At 53.2% G+C, this 19919-nt stretch overlaps 1 protein-coding gene across 1 annotated transcript; it reads right to left on the reverse strand.

The window, feature by feature from the left end:
* Positions 1-2314: 2314 nt before the first annotated feature.
* On the reverse strand, positions 2315-7494 carry SLC46A1 (solute carrier family 46 member 1). Its single transcript, XM_004594012.2, has 5 exons — positions 7240-7494; positions 5959-6811; positions 4873-4956; positions 3494-3650; positions 2315-2955 (listed from the first exon to the last, which is right to left on the reverse strand). The coding sequence occupies exons 1-5, from the start codon at positions 7465-7467 to the stop codon at positions 2856-2858; spliced, it is 1422 nt and encodes a 473-aa protein (XP_004594069.2). The 5' UTR covers positions 7468-7494; the 3' UTR covers positions 2315-2855.
* Between the last annotated feature and the right edge of the window lie 12425 nt (positions 7495-19919).

The raw sequence follows: 19919 nt of genomic DNA on the forward strand, positions 1-19919 counted from the left end.
CTATCTGCCACCATTGTCAAAGACATGCAAGTGCCTCTTGGCCTGGGCACAAGCAAGGGGCTGGGTCAGGAGGCAGCTGGAGATGGGAGGCCAGACTGTCCCTGGCTCTCGGGCTATTTCCTGCCGCCCTGTGGCCTTGCATCCTAAGCACTCAGTGTCCCCACGCAGCCTAGGCAAGGCCCCAGATCTCCTGTCTTCCACGACGGCAGCTTCCTTGGCCTCATGAGTCAAGGCTTGTCCTTACACTGGCATGTCTGTGACTGCGGCCAGCTTGGCTGCACTTGCTGGTGCACAGGAGCCTCCTGCTTGGGCTGGGTCTCAGCAGGGGGAAGCCATATCTCAGAGCCCACCTACCCTATGTCTTGGTGCTGTGCCCTCTGGCTCCTGCCTGCCTTGGCCCAGCTGGCTTCTCCAGACCCTCACCTACCCAGGGCTGCCCACTGGCTTGCTCAGTGGGGAGGGAGTCCATGCAGTAGCCTGGGCAGAACCTAGGGTTATCACCTAGGACCACCTAGTCACCTCTCCACTTTGAACACCCTGATGCTGCTGGTCCCTGGGACAATAGTTGGACAGTAAGCCCCTCCAGAACTCTATAATCATCACAGCAACCCCATCTGGCATTAGCATACCCATTGCACAGGTAAGGAAATCGCGTTTAGGAAAGCTTGGGTGATAAGCCCAGTTTCCCAGGCAGGTCCATATCTGGTCTCCTGTCCATGGCCAGTAGGATCTGCCCTCCAGAGAATCACCCCAAAGGCTATGCCCCACGCAGATCAGCTGCTTTCCCTGCGCCTCAAGAATTGAGCTGTGAGAGCTTGCTTGGGTTTGGACACATGAAGACTGCCCAGGGCCCTAGGGTAAACCGAGCAGCAGTAACCTTCTCTTCCTCCCTCCACTGGGAGGCAAGGACAGAAAGTAGCCCCTCCTCCAGTGGGGTTGGCTGGAGCCTGCCCTGCGCCTTCCCTCCTGGGGGCCTGGGCCTCACAGGACAGCTGGCTGAGTTCCCCACATCCCAGTGCTAGTCGCATCACTCCTAGCTCTCTGCCTCCAGGCTCATGAGGCTCTTTGAGTGTTGTCCTCACACCCCAGCTGGTCTCTCTCCGTTCTGAGGTTCCCAGGGGCAGTATCTGGGTCCCTTGTTTTTCTGGATGGTACACCCTCCGTGGCTTTCTACCCCGCCTCTTCTGCCTCAGTCTGGAGCAGCTGAATAAAGGGCTCTCCTGGCCAGGCCAGTGTGTTCCAGTGTGACTTCCCTGCTTCCCCTACCCCCACTCCTGCTGTGACAAACACTGCTGGGATCAGTCAGGGCAAGTACGTGACCCCTTGTGGTTGACCCAGCACTCAACAGCTGCCTGTCCCCCAAAGCCCGCTGACACAGGCCTATGAAGCCAGGATTTTCTGCTTGGCTGGATTACAGCTGCTGCCTGCAGGTTGGGGCTGAGTCAGCTAGGTCCCTTTCCCACCTGGGACACTCAAGAACAAAAGTCCAGCCACAGTTCATTCATCCTTTCCTTAGGACACGCAGAATGAGGCCAGAAGCTCTCAGCTGACCACATTCCCTACCTTCTGCAAGTGTGGTCCCCATAGTGACTGGGGGTGCTGCTGATCTGGGTCCTACCAGCAGGAGATTGGCCAAGGCCAGTTCATGCCTTTCCCTGTGTCCCCACAGAATTCTGGTGGTTGCCTAGGTCTCCCAATTATGGGCAAGTGGGCAGTGGGGCAGAGGATGGGAGATGGTTCTGGTTTACCTTGGGCTGCCCCTATTCCACCCACATGATTTCCAGCCAGAACACTAGCTGGCAGAGCAGGTGAGAGAGAGAAGGGTAGTATATGGGGACTTGATATTCATGAAGATTCTGCCTTTCAGCTCCAGGGAAATGGGTCCTCCCATTCTTTGGGAACCTGAGCCCTGTCTGCTACAGGAAATTGGGCCTAGCTCCCAGGTTCCTGTAGGGGCACAATGGGTGGTCTCAGTGCATGGTTCTGCGGGAATGCCCAGGGCTGGCAGGTGTTGGGAGAGATGACTGGTCATAAAAACTCTGCCCGCCTGGACTCGTGAGGCAGGGAGACCTGCACAGGTAGTCCCAGGAAGAGACTCTCATGGCTCTCGGCCAAGAGCCACGATGCGAGCCTGGCAGCTTTTCCCTCCTGCAATCACTGACGTAATGGAGTCAGATGCCCAGGCTGCCCACGCCCAGCACTGGTCCCATGGGCAACCAGGGACTCCCGCCCAGCCCAGCAACTCCTGCTGTCTCACATGTAGCAGGCAGACCAGGAGCAAGGAAAGAAGCCCACTGCCCTGAGGGCTTGAATGTCTGATTGAATTGATTTATTATGATGAGGGACAGTTCAGCCAGGGGTGGGCAGGCACCACATAGGGTTGATTCCTAACCAGGTGACAGCGGCACTCCCCTCCCCGGAGCCACTCCCACAGCTGACCTCTCCCTGTAGGTGGCTGGCTACTAGTCAGGCACTGTGTCGTCGTCCCTAAGGAGGGACAGGTGGCCACTGGGTACATGGGAAGACCTGAGCCCAAGGGCCATACAGGCTGTGATGGGAAGAGAGGCCAGTCCTCATGTTCCACCTGGTCCCTGAAGTGTCACCTCCAGCAGGACCTGCCTGCTTCCTTGGAGGGGTGTAAGTGATGGCGGGCACAGGGAGTTGACCACCTCCTGCCATGCCCTGCCACATCCCTGTCTGTGTTATGAATCTGGATCCTAATCAGAGGCTGGTTTGACTGGATGAGCTACCCCTGATCGCCTCGCCCAGGGTCAGCACCGTCCTTTGAAGGGAGCTACCAGCAGTGCGGTACAGGGCGCTAGGTGCCCAGGTGCAGACTTCCGATTGGTTTGGATTTACTCTGCCCCCTTGGCTCTCTTGTCCTCTGGTCCAGGCAGGTCAGGGCTCTGAGGAAACTGCTGGAACTCAAGATGAGAAGTAGCCTTTTCCAGGATCCTGTGGGAGAATGGAGAGAGGGTTCAGATCTGACAAAGGCGACACGACAGGGGGTTTACTTGGTTGGCTGATTCAGGTATCTTCCTCCCGAGTCTCCCTCCTGCCCCCCTGAGCTGTGAGGTGGAGGACAATGGCAGCCACGAGTAGCTTGGGAAAGGCCCTCTTCAGACCACAGGGGAATGAGACACGCGCCAGGCCAGCCTGTGGCCCAGCCACAGGCAGCAGAGGAAGCTTTCCAGCTTCTCTGTAGTACAGTCCTACCACCACAGAACCAGCTGCAAAGGTAAGACCAAGATGGATGAAGGAAACAGGGTTGGAGGCGACATCTCAGCCCTGCCGGGTCCTTCCCCGATCTGCCCCTCTGTCCTGACGGTAGGGCATGGCTCTGTCTGTGAGGGGGTTGTCCACCCAGAATGAAGCACTATAAGGCATGGGCTCTGGGGTGGGGGGCGGAAGCTGCCTTCTGGGGTGTGGAGGAGGGGTGGCGTGTGGAGGAGAAAGGGTTCTAGGATGGGCTGGAGGCAGGGCCCCACCATACCCAATCAGCGAGGACGGGATGAAGAGGAGAATGGCTCCCAGGAGGAAAGGGAATCCCTTCATGATGTTCAGAGTGGCCGGGTAGAGTGAGTTGAAGATGCCTGAGGCTGCCAGCATGGCCAGGTTATTCACACAGGCCACGGAGGAGAAGAGGGCACCTGTGAGGAAACACACCACCACACTGTGCAATCTCAGAGACCCAGTTTTCAGGCCTGGCACCGCGACCTCGAGGCTGCACGGCCAGGTACAGTCACCTATCTTGCATCTTGCCCACAAGTGCGCCCACAAGTCACGTGCTGTGATAAGGATTCCTCCAGGTACCTGGCCCAGAAGAGCTGCCAAATAAATGGCTCCTGTTCAATCCCCATTAAAATCATGTGTGGTCTCGTCTGATGATGCAAATCCCTCACCTTGGCTTATCCTGTTTGGAGCCCTCTCCTGCTGTTGGGATTAGCCAGCGGTTCAATGCCCAGATGTGACACTTAGAGCTGTGTGACCACTGAACATCTGGCCTCTTGCATGGCCAACATCCACTTCACAGGCTGTCGGCCACATTTGGTTTCTGGGGCCTGGCCCCCTGGAGATGGCTGGGTGGTGAGGGCTGTTCTCATCTCCCACGCCCACCCTCCTCCCCACGACATCTCCAGACAGTGAAAGGGCTGACTGAGAGGGATAATGGAGGTACGTGTGGCATTCCGGGTCCACTGGGCCGAGGTGGGCTGTGCAGGGCGCCAGGGTCTCTTCATGAGCAACAGATGGGCCAAATGCAGCGAGCCCCAGGCAGAGTCCAGATGGAGGGCAGGACACACAGCTGGTCAAATGAGTGCTGACCCTAGAGAAGCTGGTGCTGGAGCTTGGCAGAAGGGCCTGCAGATGGCAGCACGGGCAAACCATTCGGGTCACAAGCGAGGGACGTGAAGTTGCTGACACAGCCTGAGACCCCTGCCCTTACAAACAGCCTTGGCGTGCCTCCTGGCACCACCATTCACCTTGCGGGAATCAATTTTGTCCTCTGGGCCTCTTTCTGCATCTGCTACTTGGAAACAATGACGAGTATGTCATCAGGTTCCTTATTTTCTCTGATCCTAAGGAATTAGGGAACCCTGGGCCTCATCATGCCCATTTTACAGATGGGACAGCTGAGGTTTGGCAAGAACAAATACTGTGGTTATCCCGAAGGGACATCACTACACACGGCTGCATAGCAGCTGCAACTCTGTGGTCTGCAAACCCCAGGCAGTGTGGTCCTCCACCACCTGCCCTGGGCACCTAAACACAAGCCTGCCTGTCTCATCCAGTTCCTCCTCCAGGGTAGGAGGGAGGAAGGTCAGCCCCAGCTGCCTGGTCCAGGTGATCCTGGGCTTGACTCCCAACACTCACCCTGCTCCGACTCGCCCACCAGCCTGGACAGCTTGGCCCGGATGATGGGTGTGATGACCAGCGACAGGAAGAGCAGTCCGTATCCTGGGGAAGGGGAAAGGTTCATCAGCTGAAGGATGGGCCAGGGCAAGCGGGGCCATGTGGCAGGTAGTGTGGCTTTCACCCAGCCGTGCAGGACTCAGGACAGGCCCAGGAGGGGACACATGCCCAGGCAGGAATGGAGACCACTAGGCTTCTCTGACAGCCTGGTTACAAAAGTTACACTGTTGGATGGCTGACTCAGCACACATAGTTCAGGGCTTGGTCCAAAACTGCCCCTTTAAAAAAAAAAAGTTCCTTCCTTGCCCAGCCCCCACCCTACCCTCTCACTAACCTCTATAAAAAGGAAGAGGGGGAAGAGGAGAGGGAAAGGAGAAGACTGCCAGGAAGAGGAACTAAAATAGCAGAAATCTCATGTCTGGGTTAGGAAAACCAGCCTTTTCAAAGACTCCCAGAGTCAGGGCTGGTGTTGTGACTAAGCAGGTAAAGCTGCTGCCTGTGACACTGGGCATCCCATATGGGGACTGGTTTGGCCTGGCCATTGTGGCCATCTGGGGAGTGAACCAGCAGGTAGAAGCTCACTTGGCCTATCTCTCTTCCTTCTCTCTGTAACTTTTGACTTTTAAAATAACAAATAAATAAATCATTAGAAAAAAAAATCCAAAGGTAACAACCAAGGGTATCTAAGTAGTTCCTGTGGTTCTTATCAGAGAAGCACCATGCATTTAATGGCGTGGACTTTGTTTAAGAACACTGTGAATTGGCTGTGAGAGGCCAAGGGGTGAAACAATCAGTCTTTTGAGCTAAGTTTTTGAAGTCTTTTGCTCCATATTACTGACATTTATAGTTGATAATGTGGATTAATTACTTGGGCTATTGATAACCTGCATGCTCCATCTACCACAGGTGGTGTGTCTCTCTGCCCTTCAGCTGCAGGCAGGGGGTGGGGGAACCACAGCCACGTTCACCAGACACCAACAGGATCCACACTTAGGGGCAGCAAGGGGCTGATGCCCACTTGTCACCCAGTGAGCCCACACACGTTACCTGTGAACATGATGGGTGTGATGGTAGCAAACGCAAAGACCACCATCCCCGCAATGTTGAAGGCCAAGCCGACCTCAGCCACCCACGTGTCAGAGAGGCAGCACTGTAGGAGCCGCAGGCCCAGCAGGCTGGTGAGGTAGGAAAGCTGCTGGGCCGCAGAGCCATAGCCAATGAGCCTGGAGTCCCAGCAGAGGGGTGCGCTCAGTTCATAGAGCGTCAGGATGTCCTGAGCCCCAAAGTGCACTGCGAGCACCACGAAGATGGATAGTGAGTACAGGGCCAGGTGCTTCCGGGACTTCTCCGGGGCGGGAGCCACGTAGAGCCGGACGACGGATCGGTGGTGATGCAGTGTGAAGAGCCGGGTGGGCCTGGGCTCCTTCAGCGTCTCCCCATAGCAGAACGCTGCATAGAGCGTCATGACTACCAGCACAGCCAGAGCCAGCCAGAAGGGGTTGGCATAGCCCTGGGCCCGGAGCCAGTAGCCCCCAGTGAGGCTGGCCAGCATCCCCGCCACCCCAATGCACGCCTCCAGCACGGCCATCCGGAAGGTGCGATTGTGCCTGGAGCTGACATCGGCCACGGAGGCAAAACTGGCGGCCAGGAGGCCACTGAAGTCCCCGAGGAAGGCGCAGAGGATGCGACCCAGCACGAAAAAGCCCACGTGCAGCTCCAGCTGCACCACGAGGATAGACACCACGACCTGGACCAGCAGGCTGAGTGAGGTCAAGATGAGCAGGGGACGGCGGCCCACGCGGTCGCTCCAGGCTCCCAGCAGGGTGGACGTGAAGAACCCCACCAGGAAGCCGCCCAGGTTCATGTAGAGTGTCCAGTGCGAGGTGAGGGTCTCCACTTCCTGTGGGGGTATTCATTGGTGGGCTGTGGTGGCTCCCTGGGGTGGGGCTGGGGGCTCACCCTGCCATACTCCCGGCGTGAGGAATGCGGGTTCTGGCTGGAGCGGCCTATCAGGCCAGGCGGGGAGAGGGCGTTAGTTTATGGCCATACGACCCGGAAAGCGCCCGATCTCAGAAGCTAAGAAGGGTCTGGAGTGGTTAATGCTTGGATGGGACACGTGGTGTTGGGGGAGAAGGGAATGCGACCCATTTCTTTAGGTTAACCTTCCAGCCAGGCCCCGACCGCCACCACCACCTTCCCCAGCAGCCCAGTCTCCGCTTCCGTTCCCCGCTCCTCGGTCGCCTCCACGCGCGCAGGGCCCGCCTACCCTCCCTCCCCCGACCCCACACATCGCCACGTTGCCCTGGCTCCCCGGCGCCACCACGCTACCTGCATCGTGGGGTTCACGCTGTGGTTACCGCAGCCCCCCCTGTCGCGGGTGCCATTATAGCCGAGGTCGGTGCTGAAGCGGTGCCAGAGGTACTGCGTGGTGAGCGGGCCCTGCAGGACCAAGGCAAAGTTAGCCATGAAGACGAGCGGCTCCACGGGCCCCCGGCACAGCACGGCCGCCGCCGGGCGGGCGCGGGTCTCGCGCGGGGGGCTCGCGCGCCCCTCCATGCACGTGCGCGGCTGCCGGGACCGGCGCCTGCTGCTCCGGCTGCGCTGTGTGCGCGTGCGCCCGGCGTGCCTTCTTTGAGACTGGCGGGGGCGGGGCGGCCGCACTCCTCCAGCTCTCCCTGACCGGGTGGGGAGCGGCTGGGGGCCCCCAGAGTGACCTCATGTGTGTATAACATGGGCAGAGCTACTGCGCTACCAGCTCTGGATCCACAAACACTGTGAACAATAACAAGCATAGTAATAATTAACAATTATTGAGCACTTAAGTGTGTGCTGGAGCTGGTATGAAGTTATTTGCGTACATTAATCTCCCGATAGTCCTATGGCTTAGACAGTATCAACGACTTGAGTCTGCAGATGCGAAAGGTCAACCGCCACTCCGCGGGCACCTGACTCCTGATGCACTAACTGATGTTCCAGGCTGCCACGCTGTGCGCCTGCCTGTCTGTGCCTCTGTTTCTTCTGAGCACTGGGGTGTGCCAGCAGAACCAGCTGTGCTGGGGGACTCCCACTACAGGAATAAGGCCCGAAGACAGTTACCTCTTGTGCTGCTTTCTGGAATATATTTTAAGATAGATTTATGTATTTATTTATTTATTTATTTGGAAAGGCAGATTTACAGCGTGAGGGAGAGACGGAGAAAGGTCTTCCATCTGCTGGTTCACTGGCCACAGGGCTGGAGCTGAGTTGATCTGAAGCCACGAACCAAGAACCTATTCTGGGTCTACCTTGTGGGTGCAGGGTCCCAAGGCTTTGGGTTGTCCTGTATTACTTTCCCAGGTCATAAGCAGGGAGCTGGATGGGTGGTGGAGCAGCTAGGACACGGCCTGGCATCCATATGGGATCTCAGCTCTTGCAGCAGAATTAGCCTGTTAAGCCACCATGCCGACTCCTTGGGCTTCTTCTTCTTCTTCTTCTTCTTCTTCTTTTTTTTTTTTTTTAAGATTTACTTATCTTTATTGCAAAGTCAGATATACAGAGAGGAGAAGAGACAGAGAGGAAGATCTTCCGTCCGATAATTCACTCCTCAAGTGACTGCAACAGCTGGAGCTGAGCCAGTCCAAAGGCAAGAGCCAGGAGCTTCTTCCGGGTCTCCCACATGGGTGCAGGGTCCCAAGGCTTTGGGCCATCCGCAGCTGCTTTCCCAGGCCACAAACAGAGAATTGGATGCGAAGCGAGGCTGCCAGGATTAGAACCGGCGCCCATATGGTATCCCAGCGCATTCAAGGTGAGGACTTTAAGCACTACGCTACCACGCCGGGCCCTGGACTTCTGTTTTGTTGCCTGTCTAAGGGAATAGCACTGCCTTGCCTTGCTTCTCTCGCAGTGCCTCTTTCCTGCCAGACATCAGGCCAGGGTGCTCTGGGAACCCAGCAGAGAAGGAAATGGCACAGCCGACCCCAGCTCAGTGGTGCCTAGAGTGTGGCCAAGAGCCAGTTCAAGAACCCTACTAGTCCAAGTAAGGGAAATGCTTCCGAGGAGGGCGACAGCTCCAAGGGGGCTCAGCAAGGTCCTGAGAGAGGAGTGGAGCAGCCAAGGCCTGCCCTGCAGTGGATCTGAGCATCTGAGTGGGCTCCTTGAGGTGGGCCCTCCAGCAGCTGCAGCAGCTGCCCTCGGCCTGTTTCCTGGGGGAGGCTGCCTCGGTCTGGGCTGTTGTGCCTGTCTGGGCTTGTTGGAGCTTCTTGGCTATTCTTACCTGCTGGCTGCACGCGGGTGGGTAGGATGTGATCTTTTCTGAGGTAGTAAATGCCTCAGTGAACATTCCAGTCTCTGGCCTGACTCCCTTCGCTCTCTCTTCCTTCCTCTCCCTTCTCCCTACCTACGCAAAAGCTTAGCCCAGTTGGATCAGCTGGCTAAAACCTTGGAATTATTTCCTAGATAAAAGACTGCAACTAGGAGAGGCCAAGGTCCCTCAGTTGGCAGTGGGACAGGGTCTGGCTCAGGACAGAGCCAGAGCGAGTAGTGTCAACTAGAAGAGAGGCCGCCTCTAACCTGGAACACATATCCTCCCATCTGAGGCTCACTGCTCTTGCAAGCTGTGCAGCGATGGAAAGCCATCAGTCACATGGATACTGCCCCAGCCCCTTTCTCTGCCCCTTCCCTGGTTCTCTTTGCTCTGGCCGTGCTAGTCTTCTCGGTTCTTTCCCAATCTGTCCAGCAGGCTTATTTGCATTAAAACAATCCACCCAAAGATGGCCACCTGGCCTGTCCCCTTACTTCTTTCAAATAAATTTCACCTGAGTGGGTCGGCTGCCACTAGGAATGCCCACAACTCGCATTGCCCACCGTCTTTTGTGGCCTGCCTGGGTTTGAGTCCTGTCTCTGCCTTTCTTCACACCCTCTGCTAACGCACAACCTCCAAGGCAGCAGGTGAGAAGAGCTGAGGGACCTGGGGAGATCTGGATGGGGTTCTAGACTCCTGGCTTTGGCTGTCATGGGCACCTAGGGAGTGAACCAACAAATGGGAGGTCATTGGCTCTCTCTCTGCCTTTGGAATTAATTACATCATTTTAAATGTCACCTGACCCGTCCGTGTTGGATAGCAGCTCTGTGGCCACTCCCTAACCTCTTATCCTGTTTCATTATTTTTTCCCTGTAGTCTTTATCACCATCTGAATTATTGGAACATTCTAGTTTGCTGGCTGTCTCCCTTTGAGGGAGGTCACAAGGACAAAAGCTCTTTTTCATCACTGCTGTGTCCCCAACACCTAGTCTGGTGCCTGGTATGTGGCAGGTGCTCAGAGGATGTTAGCCAAATGAGTAAGTGATCCCTTCTGTGTAAGGGGTGTAGAACGGAGAGGAGACAGGATACAAGCTCACAGCCAGAGTGAATTTATCAAAGAGAAACAAATTCACAGAGGTGGCCAGCTGCGGGTGTGCATATGGGTTATGGATTGAGTTTGTGTAGCATAGCCCAGGTAAGGACGATGAAAGGGACCAGAGCTGAGCTAGCTCCTCACTGGATCAGGGAGTTGAAAGGGATGCAGGGACTAGCGGGAGCAACAATGCAGGGCGTGCTTTGGGACTGGTTTTGGAATGTAAGGACGAGGGTCCCTGGAGGGATTGGGTTTATATTTGATATGATCCTTAAGCTCCTCCCCACCTCTTCCCTCACCCCATCAAAAAACTGGCTTTTGCCAAGCACTGAGAGATGGGGGATACAGAGGCACGTGCGGGACGCACACGGAGCTCTCCCGGCTCCTGGGAACTCTGCACCTGCGCTATTGCTCTGTGGCCACCACATTCTCAAAATGTCACTGTAAGGGAGAATGAAGATGTTCTCAACAGGCAGGGCTACAGCAGAACGAACACTGCCCAAGGGCTGTGAACACACCCTTCCATCCCCGATTCATCACTTGGAACTGCATCTGCTATAGGTTGGACCTGAAGGCAGCTGCATCCCCAGTGTCTTAGTGTTGATGGCTCCCAGAGGCTGGAGGCTCAGGATGAGCAGATTACAGGCAGGGCTCTAGCAAAGTGATGAGATGACGTGGCTCAGGAGGGTGGACCCCCCTTAAGTGAATTCTGGTGGTCCTACAAGGAGGGGGAGAGGCCACAGCAATGCAGATTCACAGGCATGCTCCCACATTTTGGCCATGGGATACTCTACCCATAAGAAGGCTGTGACCAGGGCCCGATGCAGTAGCCTAGTGGTTAAAATCCTTACCTTGCATGTGCCAGGATCCAATATGGGTTAGTATACTGCCTACTCCATTTACCTTCTAGCTCCCTGTTTGTAGCCTGGAAAAGCAGGAGAGGATGGCCCAAACCCTTGGGACCCTGCACCCAAATGGGAGACCCAGAAGAAGTTCCTGGCTCCTGGCTTCAGATCAGCTCAGCTCTGACCATTGCAGCCACTTGGAGTGAATCAGCAGATGGAGATCTGTGTCTCTCCTTCACTCTGTAAATCTGACTTTCCAATAAAAATAAATTAAAAAAAAAAAAAAAGAAGGCGGCGGTGGCTGTGGCGAGATGAGGCCCTTGGATCTTGTACTTCCAGAGCCCAAACTGAAATGAACCTCTTTTTTCTATAGTTAAGCTGCTGGCATGGTTTCATTACAGTACCAGAAATTTTACTAGTAGTATCCAAAGAAAATGATTTAAAATATGTGGAAAAAAAATACACAACCTTGCATTCTTAAGCATTTTTCCTAGCATTAGTGGAAACAGTAAACCAACAAATGAACCAAAATCATACAAACCTACTTGTCCAACAGTCAGGAAATTATAATAATAAATCTACTCAAAGGAAATGAGACATTAAATATTAATAGAGAGGGCCCAGCTTGATAGCCTAGTGGCCAATGTCCTTGCCTTACACATGCTGGGATCCTATATGGACGCTGGTTCATAGCCCGGCTGCCCTGCTTCCCATCCAGCTCCCTGCTTGTGGCCTGGGAAAGCAGTCGAGGACAGCCCAAAGCCTTGGGACCCTGCACCTGCGTGGGAGACCCAGAAGCTCCTGGCTTCAGATCGGCTCAGCTCTGGTCATTGTGGCCACTTGAGGAGTAAACCAGATCTTTCTGTCTCTCTTTTTCTCTGTAAATCTGACTTTCCAACAATAAATAAATAAATCTTTAAAAAAACATGCATAGAGCTTGTAATACGATGAACTGCTTACATAATGATTTGTAGGCGAAAAAAATCAGAGGCCATGTAGTTTATGAGGAACATCAGTATGAAGAATTGTACAGAATCAAGGCTGAGTGGTGGGATGATATAAGATTGTTCTCTATTCTTTTCAGAATGTTTTCAACTCTTCTGATGTAAATATTTATCATGGAAAGTAAAACATTTTGAGAAATCTGCATTCCCCTCCTTCAAACCTACTGGAGTGCATTGCCAGAGGTGTACCCGCTGCGCCTTGGCTCTGCCGACATCCCTGGGGCGGTCTTGTGGCCTGGGCAGCACTGAGGGCGCTGCGTGCGTCATCTCCCTGAATCCTGACCACAGCCCGAGGAGGTAGGCGCTGTGCTTACTTTCATTGACGACATCCCCGGGGCTTAGCATAACCAAAGGAAGTGGTCCTTCCTCCTCCGGGGACAGTTTTCCTTGTTCCTACAGCTACGTCGCGGTTTCGTCAGAAACAGTCCCCAGTCTTGAGCTGGGTGGGTCCCTTCTTTGGAAATACTCTTCTCAGCTTTCTAGGCTGACTCAGCTATGCACCCTTCAAGATCACCTGGGTGCCACACCTCTAGGCACAATGGGTCATGGCCTCCCATGTGCTTCCACAATACTGTGTACATACTCAAGCCTGGATTGAGCCTTAACCCTGATACCAATGAGTTCCCCCCGGGTCTGTCTCCTCCCATTTCCTCCACTCTGGGAGGCAGAGACAATGTTGTGTCCCCTCGGTATCAGCCCTGGATTTCACCTGCAGTGAGAGGAAAGCCTGAACAAGTATGCACCAGCTCCAGTGGATTGACTGAACAGGGCTGCTTCTGGCTTGTTGAAGAAGAGTCCTGTAATCTATGAACAGCTTGTGTCATGGGCTCAGGGATGGCAGGAAATGGCACTCCTAAGTGTACTGTCCCACTCTGGGGTGTGTGCTCAGTACCTTTGAGAGGTCCTGGCCTAGGGCCTGGAAGCTGGGAGGGTTTTTACCCTCAAGCTGGACAGTGCCTATCAGAGACTGTACAATCCTGCGGGAGGAAGGGCTGCAAAGGAGATTCCCCACCCAACTGGCCCTCATGTCTCAGCCTCCACCCAAAACCTGTGTTTCTCTCCACAAGTGGCCAATCACAGTTCTAGAAGCAGAGCTCTGTGTGTCTTAAAGACTGATGTATGAATGTGTGTTTTAAAGATTGTGATGTCAAAGGCCTGGCGCGGTAGCCTAGTGGCTAAAGTCCTCACCTTGCATTTGCTGGGATCCCACATTGTCCCAGTTCTAATCCCGGTAGTTCTGCTTCCCATCCAGCTCCCTGCTTGTGGCCTGGGAAAGCAGTCGAGGACGGCCCAAAGCTTTGAGACCCTGCACCCGTGTGGGAGACCTGGAGGAAGTTCCTGGCTCCTGGTTCCCGCATCAGCACAACACCGGCCATTGTGGTCACTTGGGGAGTGAATCATCGGACAGAAGATCTTCCTCTCTGTCTTTCCTCCTCTCTGTATATCTGACTTTGTAATAAAAATAAATAAATCTTTTTTTTTTTTTAAAGATTATGTTTCTGAAACGGTAAAGTGACAGAGACAAAAAGAAATCTCCCATCTGGTGGTTCACTCCCCGGTTGGACACAACAACCAGGGCTGGGCAAGACTGGAACCAGGAGCCAAGAGTTTCTTCTATATCTCCCGCATGGGTTATAGGAACTCTCCTAGTTGAGGCATCTGCTGCTTCCCAGGCACATTAACGGGGAGCCGGACTGAAGTGGAGTAGACAGGACTGGAACCATCACTCCTATAGAGAATGCACTTATCTCAAACAGCAGCATCACCCACTGTGCCACGAGGCCCATCCCTCTAAGTGCTTTCAGGTGTCAGGAGGAAGAGGAGAGGGAGTGTGGAAGAAAGGCATTTTCCTGTTTGAGTTATTGCTTCTCACACACCAACCTTGAAACAGTGTCCATGTCTCAGCCAAGGGTGTTCCTACTGGAAGAAGCGAGGCAAACCAACAGGTCCATAGGGCCAGGCATGGTTGCAAAAGTCCTTGCAACAGTGTACAAGATGCTTGATAATGCCCTGAAAATCTCCAGCTTATTAGGAGAAAAACTGGGCAACAGTGTAACTATCCTGATGTTGTCTCCCCTTCCCTTTTCACAGGATGACAAAAACTAATCTGGGGCCCAGAGCAGTAGCCTAGCGTTAAACTTACCACTTTGCACACACCAGGATCCCAGATGGATATCATCCAATCAGTTAGACAAAAGGTATCCATTCAGTTGTTATCATACTAATATTTTCCTTTTTTTTTTTTTTTTTGCAGAATATTTTCCAATCAATTGTAATCCTGTGCTCGCTGACCTTCTAGGGTCGCAATGTCCTCCTACAAATCCCCCCTTCTGTGTTTTGTAAAATTAGGCCTGAAAGATGTAGCCGGGGGAACATGTTCTTGCAAGAGCAGATAAATGGGGAGAAACAATATTATATATTATACAAAGATGACTTCACCAAGGACCACATACCCTAACTGCCTATCATCCCATCTAACTCCTCAACATCCTTTTTTCCCCAGACAACGAACCTTGGCTGCGTGTCAGGGTTTGGGGCTGGTGATCACTCTGGCTACTTGAAGCTGAGAAAGGGGCGAAGAGGGGGCCACAGCAGCCAGGTATTCTCCAGGAGATGCATCTAGGGGTCCACTTTCTGTGGGGGTCTCCGCTGCACTTTCTCTTCTTTCAAGTCCCTGTTCAGGCGCCACTTGTCACTGTCTTGCAGTGGTGGACTTGGTGCACGGAGCCGATAATAACACGCGTGGACTCTGACTGATGGTCAAAAGCCCAAAATAAATAAATCTTTTTTTAAAAAAAATCTGTGAGTTCCCTGTGACTGGTGAATAAGAATGCCTTTGTGATTTAGCCAAAGGCAGTTCAGCCAGATACAATGAGGTCAGCACAGGCGGGAGCTGTAGGACCATGTTTATAAACAGCTCAAGTCACAATAGTCAAAATGCGGAATCAATCCAGATCCCCAACAACCAATGACTGGGTAAAGAAATAGTGCGGTGACATAGGTGGCTAGTTCAGGGTCAGGAGCTTGAAAGTCACTGCCCCACCACCTGGGTGTTCCCTCCTGCCCACCTGTGACTCTCACCTATCACCTGAGGGGGGCGGCATTGCACTGTCGTGTAACCACTCCCCTCACAAGCCCCTATTAAAGCTCATGATAAGGAGGGGCTCACTCTCTCTTGGTCCTATGCTTCCATTGCTCTGGCACTCTGACTCTTGGCTGTCCCAGGACAGGTATCCCCTAAGCATGGCCCCTGGGTGTCTGTATTCCTCACCCTGTTTGCTGCTTGGGTGGGACAATGAAGATAGCAATGCTAAGATGCTTTGTATTTCTGATTTGTGTAGTATCAGGAGTTCCAGGAGAGGTGGAGCCTAGCAGTAGTGGAATGTGGGCAGAGAAGCCAGGGAGAGGTGAATGTTTGCAGCTTTGTGTCCAGGTTATTTGTTGCATGTCTCTCAGGATAGCTTCTATTGTTGAGGAAGCTGGGACATAGGTCTTCAGCTTAACGGATGGACTTCAGGGTAAAGACCATTTGTTCCTCTTGGGGTTATGATTGATTGGATTGCCATATGGACTTGCGACTTGGTATTTCTAGTGAGCCCTGTTATCACCAAGCTTGACTAATAAAGACTCCTTAATAAACCTTAGATGTGTCTGGCGTGATCTTGCTCACTCCCCGCAACAATACTACTCATGAAAAAGAATGAAATCTCGATTTTTTGGACTAAATAGATGCAACTGGAAACCACTATGCTTATTGAAACAACTCAGTACCATCACAGAAGACAGAGGACAGAACAAATCGACCCACTGCCCCAGCCACGTGTTGGCAGTGAAAAGCTAAGGTGGACTGCCGGCCAGTGGATTGTGGAGATTTCACTGCCCTTGGAGTGGCGAGATTGGCAGCAATTCAGAACTGCTGAACTATCAAAACCACTTGAGCAGGACCCTCGGAGCATGCCCCACATCGGGGACCCTGGGATAGGTGGGAGGCTGGGTGTGACTTCTCCCGGTCCCCCAGATACAGGAAGGAAAAAAGAGAATGTGAAAACAATGGTCTTATCCACTTTCCTGTAGCCCTTGACCCTTTACGCCCTAATCAACTATATAAAGATCATCAACAAATAAAAAGAAAAAGAAAAAAAAAACAGAAATGGACCCAGCACGATAGCGTAGTGGTTAAGGTCCTCGCTTGAGCACACCAGGATCCCACATGGGCGCTGGTTCTAATCCCAGCAACCCACTTCCCATCCAGCTCCCTGCTTGTGGCCTGGGAAAGCAGTCAAGGACGGCCCAAAGCCTTGGGACCCTGCACTTGCTTGGGAAACCCAGAAGTTCCTGGCTCCTGGCTTCAGATTGGCTTAGCTCTGGCCGTTGCAGCCACTTGGGGAGTGAATCATTGGATGAAAGATCTTCCTGTGTCTCTCCTCCTCTCTGTATATCTGACTTTCGAAGAGAAATAAATAAATCTTAAAAAAAATAGATAAAGTGTTCTGTATTGCCCTGCTCTTCTGTGTGATCATGCAGCGTCTGACCTCCTCACTGATGCTGCTGGGCAGGTCTGCTGGCAACCCATCCTCACGGCTTTGTTTGGAGAGTATTTCTGGGTGAGGGAACTCCAGTAGCAAGCTATGCTGAGAGCTCGGGTGGAAGGGCGGGTAGGTGGTTATCACTTACCTGTCATCAAGTCATCCTAGTGGACATGGATTCGGGGCAGGGCAGGGACCAGTCAGGGGCAGCCATTTTCAGGAGAGGAGCTGGCGGGAAGGGAGGAGGAGCGGCAGCAGGAGCATGGAGGAAGTACGATAAGAGAACCTGACAGCAGAGGTGGTGACCACTGGGGCTGCAAGGAGGCGCAGGGAAACACTAGCCCTTAGAGGGCTCCAGAAATTCCAGGTCCTGAAGGGAGGGTCTGACATAGGAAGAGGGCAGGTCTTGTGTCACAGTGACTGAGCCTCACAGCACTGAGTCGAGTCCTGGCGGCTCTGCTTCCAATTCAACTGCCTGTTAGCACGCCTGGAAAGTGCCAGCATCCCATGTGGACACAGGTACGTGTCTCAGCTATTCCGCTTCCCGCCCGGCAATCTGTTTATGGCCTGGGGAAGCAGTGGAGTATGGTGCAAGGCCTTGGGTCCCTGCACCCACGTGGGAGACCTAGAAGTTTCTAGCTCCTGGCTAAGCTCTGGCCATTGCAGCCACTCAGAGAGTAAACCAGTAGATGGAAGACCTCTCTGTCTCTCCTTCTCTCTGTGTGAAAATCTGCCTTTAAATTAAAAATATTCATTTTATTATCTGCCTTTTTAAAAATATTTATTTTATAGGATTACAGAGACAGACAGATATTTTCCAGTCATTGGTTTCATTCCCCCAAATGGCTGCAAAGATGAGCTGGGTCAGACTGAATCTAGGATCCAGGAGCTTCATTTGAGCCCTCCATGTGGATTCTGGGACCCAAGCACTTGGGCCATCTCTGCTGCTTTCCCATGCACATTAGCAGGGAGTTTGATCGGAAGGGGAGTAGCCAGGATTCCAACCAAGGACACCAATGTATGATGCTAGTGTCACAGGTAACAAGCTTAACCTACTGCACTCTGCTGCTGGCCTTCACAATGTGATACTGAGGCAGCCACACTTTTCTCCAGCCTGAAGCTCTCCAGCTCCTGCAGCTACCCATGCTTTGATGGGGCCTGCAGACACCTCCCCATACATCTCTTGCAGGTAGCATTGTACATGTCCCACGGCCTGTCACTCCCCTGACAGAACCACGGTGGCGGGTCCGAGGGGCGCTCTCCCAACCTTGCTGGCACCTGCAGCGGGGAGCTGGGAGTCTCCCAAGGCTTGCTCCAGCTCTGCTCCTGGCCCGCAGGCCCAGACCGGGGTTCCTCACCTGGGATGCCTGCTTCTTAGACTCAGCCCAACTCTACCACGTGGTGCCCTCTAGTGTCAAGAACCAGAAGCAGAGTTTTGGCTGTTGAAGGCTCTGAAAGGGTAACTGAGCAAACTGAACAAACACTGAACCAACAGGTCACAAGAGGAATGGTCCTGGGAGGCCAAGCGGTTGGAACCATGGCAACCATGTGCTCTAATAGACACTGCTATCACAACTGTTACTCTTGTATCACAAGCCCCCCTCCCCGACCCTGGAGATGGAGGTTGGTCATCCCCCATCCCCCTCCAGGATGCTCCCTGGAGGACATCAGTCAGGTGACTTGTCAGCTGGGGCGGGGGAGAGAAGGGGAATGCACTGACATCCAGCCTGTTCTTTTTTTCTTACAACGTGGACACATGTCAGAGATGATGGAAGCCAGGATGGGGAATAATCAGGGCGCTGTGTTAAGAATCCCCTGGGGTCAGGCTCCGCAGGCTGCAGCAGCTCCCTGGGGCAGGTGACACCAAAGGAGTTAATGCAGCCAGAGACTAGCGGGAGGGTACTGGTCAGTTCAGGGCAGGTCTGCCGGGGGAACGGCTAGGACTTCGGAGTGTGTGAGGGCTTAGTGATCACCGCTCCAGATAGCCAGAGACTGGACTCAGTTGCAAGCTCCCTGGCCTGGGAAGTTCTGCCGCTGTCTGACTCCCTCTTCCAGGTCTTCTCAGTCCTGGTAGACTTCCCCCCTCCCCACCCCCCTCTGGCTCAAGCTGCTCTTGCTTGCCTCCTGGTGGCGCCAAGTGGTATTACATGGCTGTCAGCGCAAGTCTGCCTGTATGCAGGGGACCCAACCATAGGAAGGATCTTCCAAAACTGTTGAAAAATTGAATTGAATCATGCTTAGATGGATGCTGAAATGTGAAATGCATTGCATGCGAGAGAGCTTCCAAAAGCTCATGGGAAATGTCTTCTTGCTGGCACAGACCTGCAGTGAGGCGAGATCACACAGGTATAGACCAGGCACCAGCGTGTGAATCCCGGTTTCTCCCCAGGATTCTACCCAATCTCACATCCCTCCTGCAAACACCCTCCGTGTTTGCCCTGGGTGCCCTCCCTGCCGACTCCTTCAGTTCCCGTCACAGGTCAGAAGGTGGAGAGAAGAGACCGTTGTGCTGGGGGGCTTTTGAGCAACGGCTCAACGGTTGTACTGTTTTGGTCATGTGTGTCAACTCTTTCCCATCTGTATCCAGTTGCCTTCTGTTTTAAGCTGGAGGCGAGGGTGTTGTGTTTCTGGCGTCATAGGCTGCACATCTTAGTTTTGCAAACTGCCTCTTACTTGCTAAACTGTATTTGTAAGCTCTTCCCCCGGAGATCCACACTTGTGGCTCTTTCTTAGCATTGTGGGTCCATCCTGCGGCAGGCACAGAGCAGTGAAAACACACCTGCCCAGCTGAGGGCCAGCAAGGCATTGCCTCTGTCCTCCAATCTCAGTTCCTAATCTAATGAGGTGCCCTTTCCAGAGCATGGTTAATGCCATGCTTTTCACATTTTTGTGACTTTTAACATATATATATATATATTTATATATGTTATATATATAAAAATATATATATAAACATATATATTTAAACATATATATATATATGTATATATATAAACATATATATATATATGTTTAAATATTGCTTGCCATTTATTTGAAAGGCAGAGAGAGCTTCCCATCTGCTGACTTAAAAACCCGCAACTGCCAGAGCTGAAACTGGCTCAATATCAGGAGCCAGGAACTCCAGCTGTGTGTCCCAAAACGCAAGCACTTGCTGTATCACCAGCAGGAAGCTGCAACCTGATGCAGCGCCGAGGCTCAAATCCAGGCACCCTGAGACAAGCATGGGGTGTCCCCAGTGGCGTCTCAGCCCAAATGTCT

Source organism: Ochotona princeps, chromosome 17 (genome assembly GCF_030435755.1).
Source record: "Ochotona princeps isolate mOchPri1 chromosome 17, mOchPri1.hap1, whole genome shotgun sequence".
In the NCBI taxonomy this organism is placed as follows: Eukaryota; Metazoa; Chordata; class Mammalia; order Lagomorpha; family Ochotonidae; genus Ochotona; species Ochotona princeps.

Excerpts from the sequence above, each read along its gene's own strand:
- SLC46A1 (XM_004594012.2), bottom strand. The coding sequence starts at position 7,467 with ATGGAGGGGCGCGCGAGCCCCCCGCGCGAGACCCGCGCCCGCCCGGCG. Across the intron at positions 4,957-5,958 it reads CACACCCATCATGTTCACAG|GATACGGACTGCTCTTCCTG; the intron begins GTAACGTGTGTG and ends CCCCTTCCCCAG. Across the intron at positions 3,651-4,872 it reads GGTGGGCGAGTCGGAGCAGG|GTGCCCTCTTCTCCTCCGTG; the intron begins GTGAGTGTTGGG and ends GTTTCCTCACAG.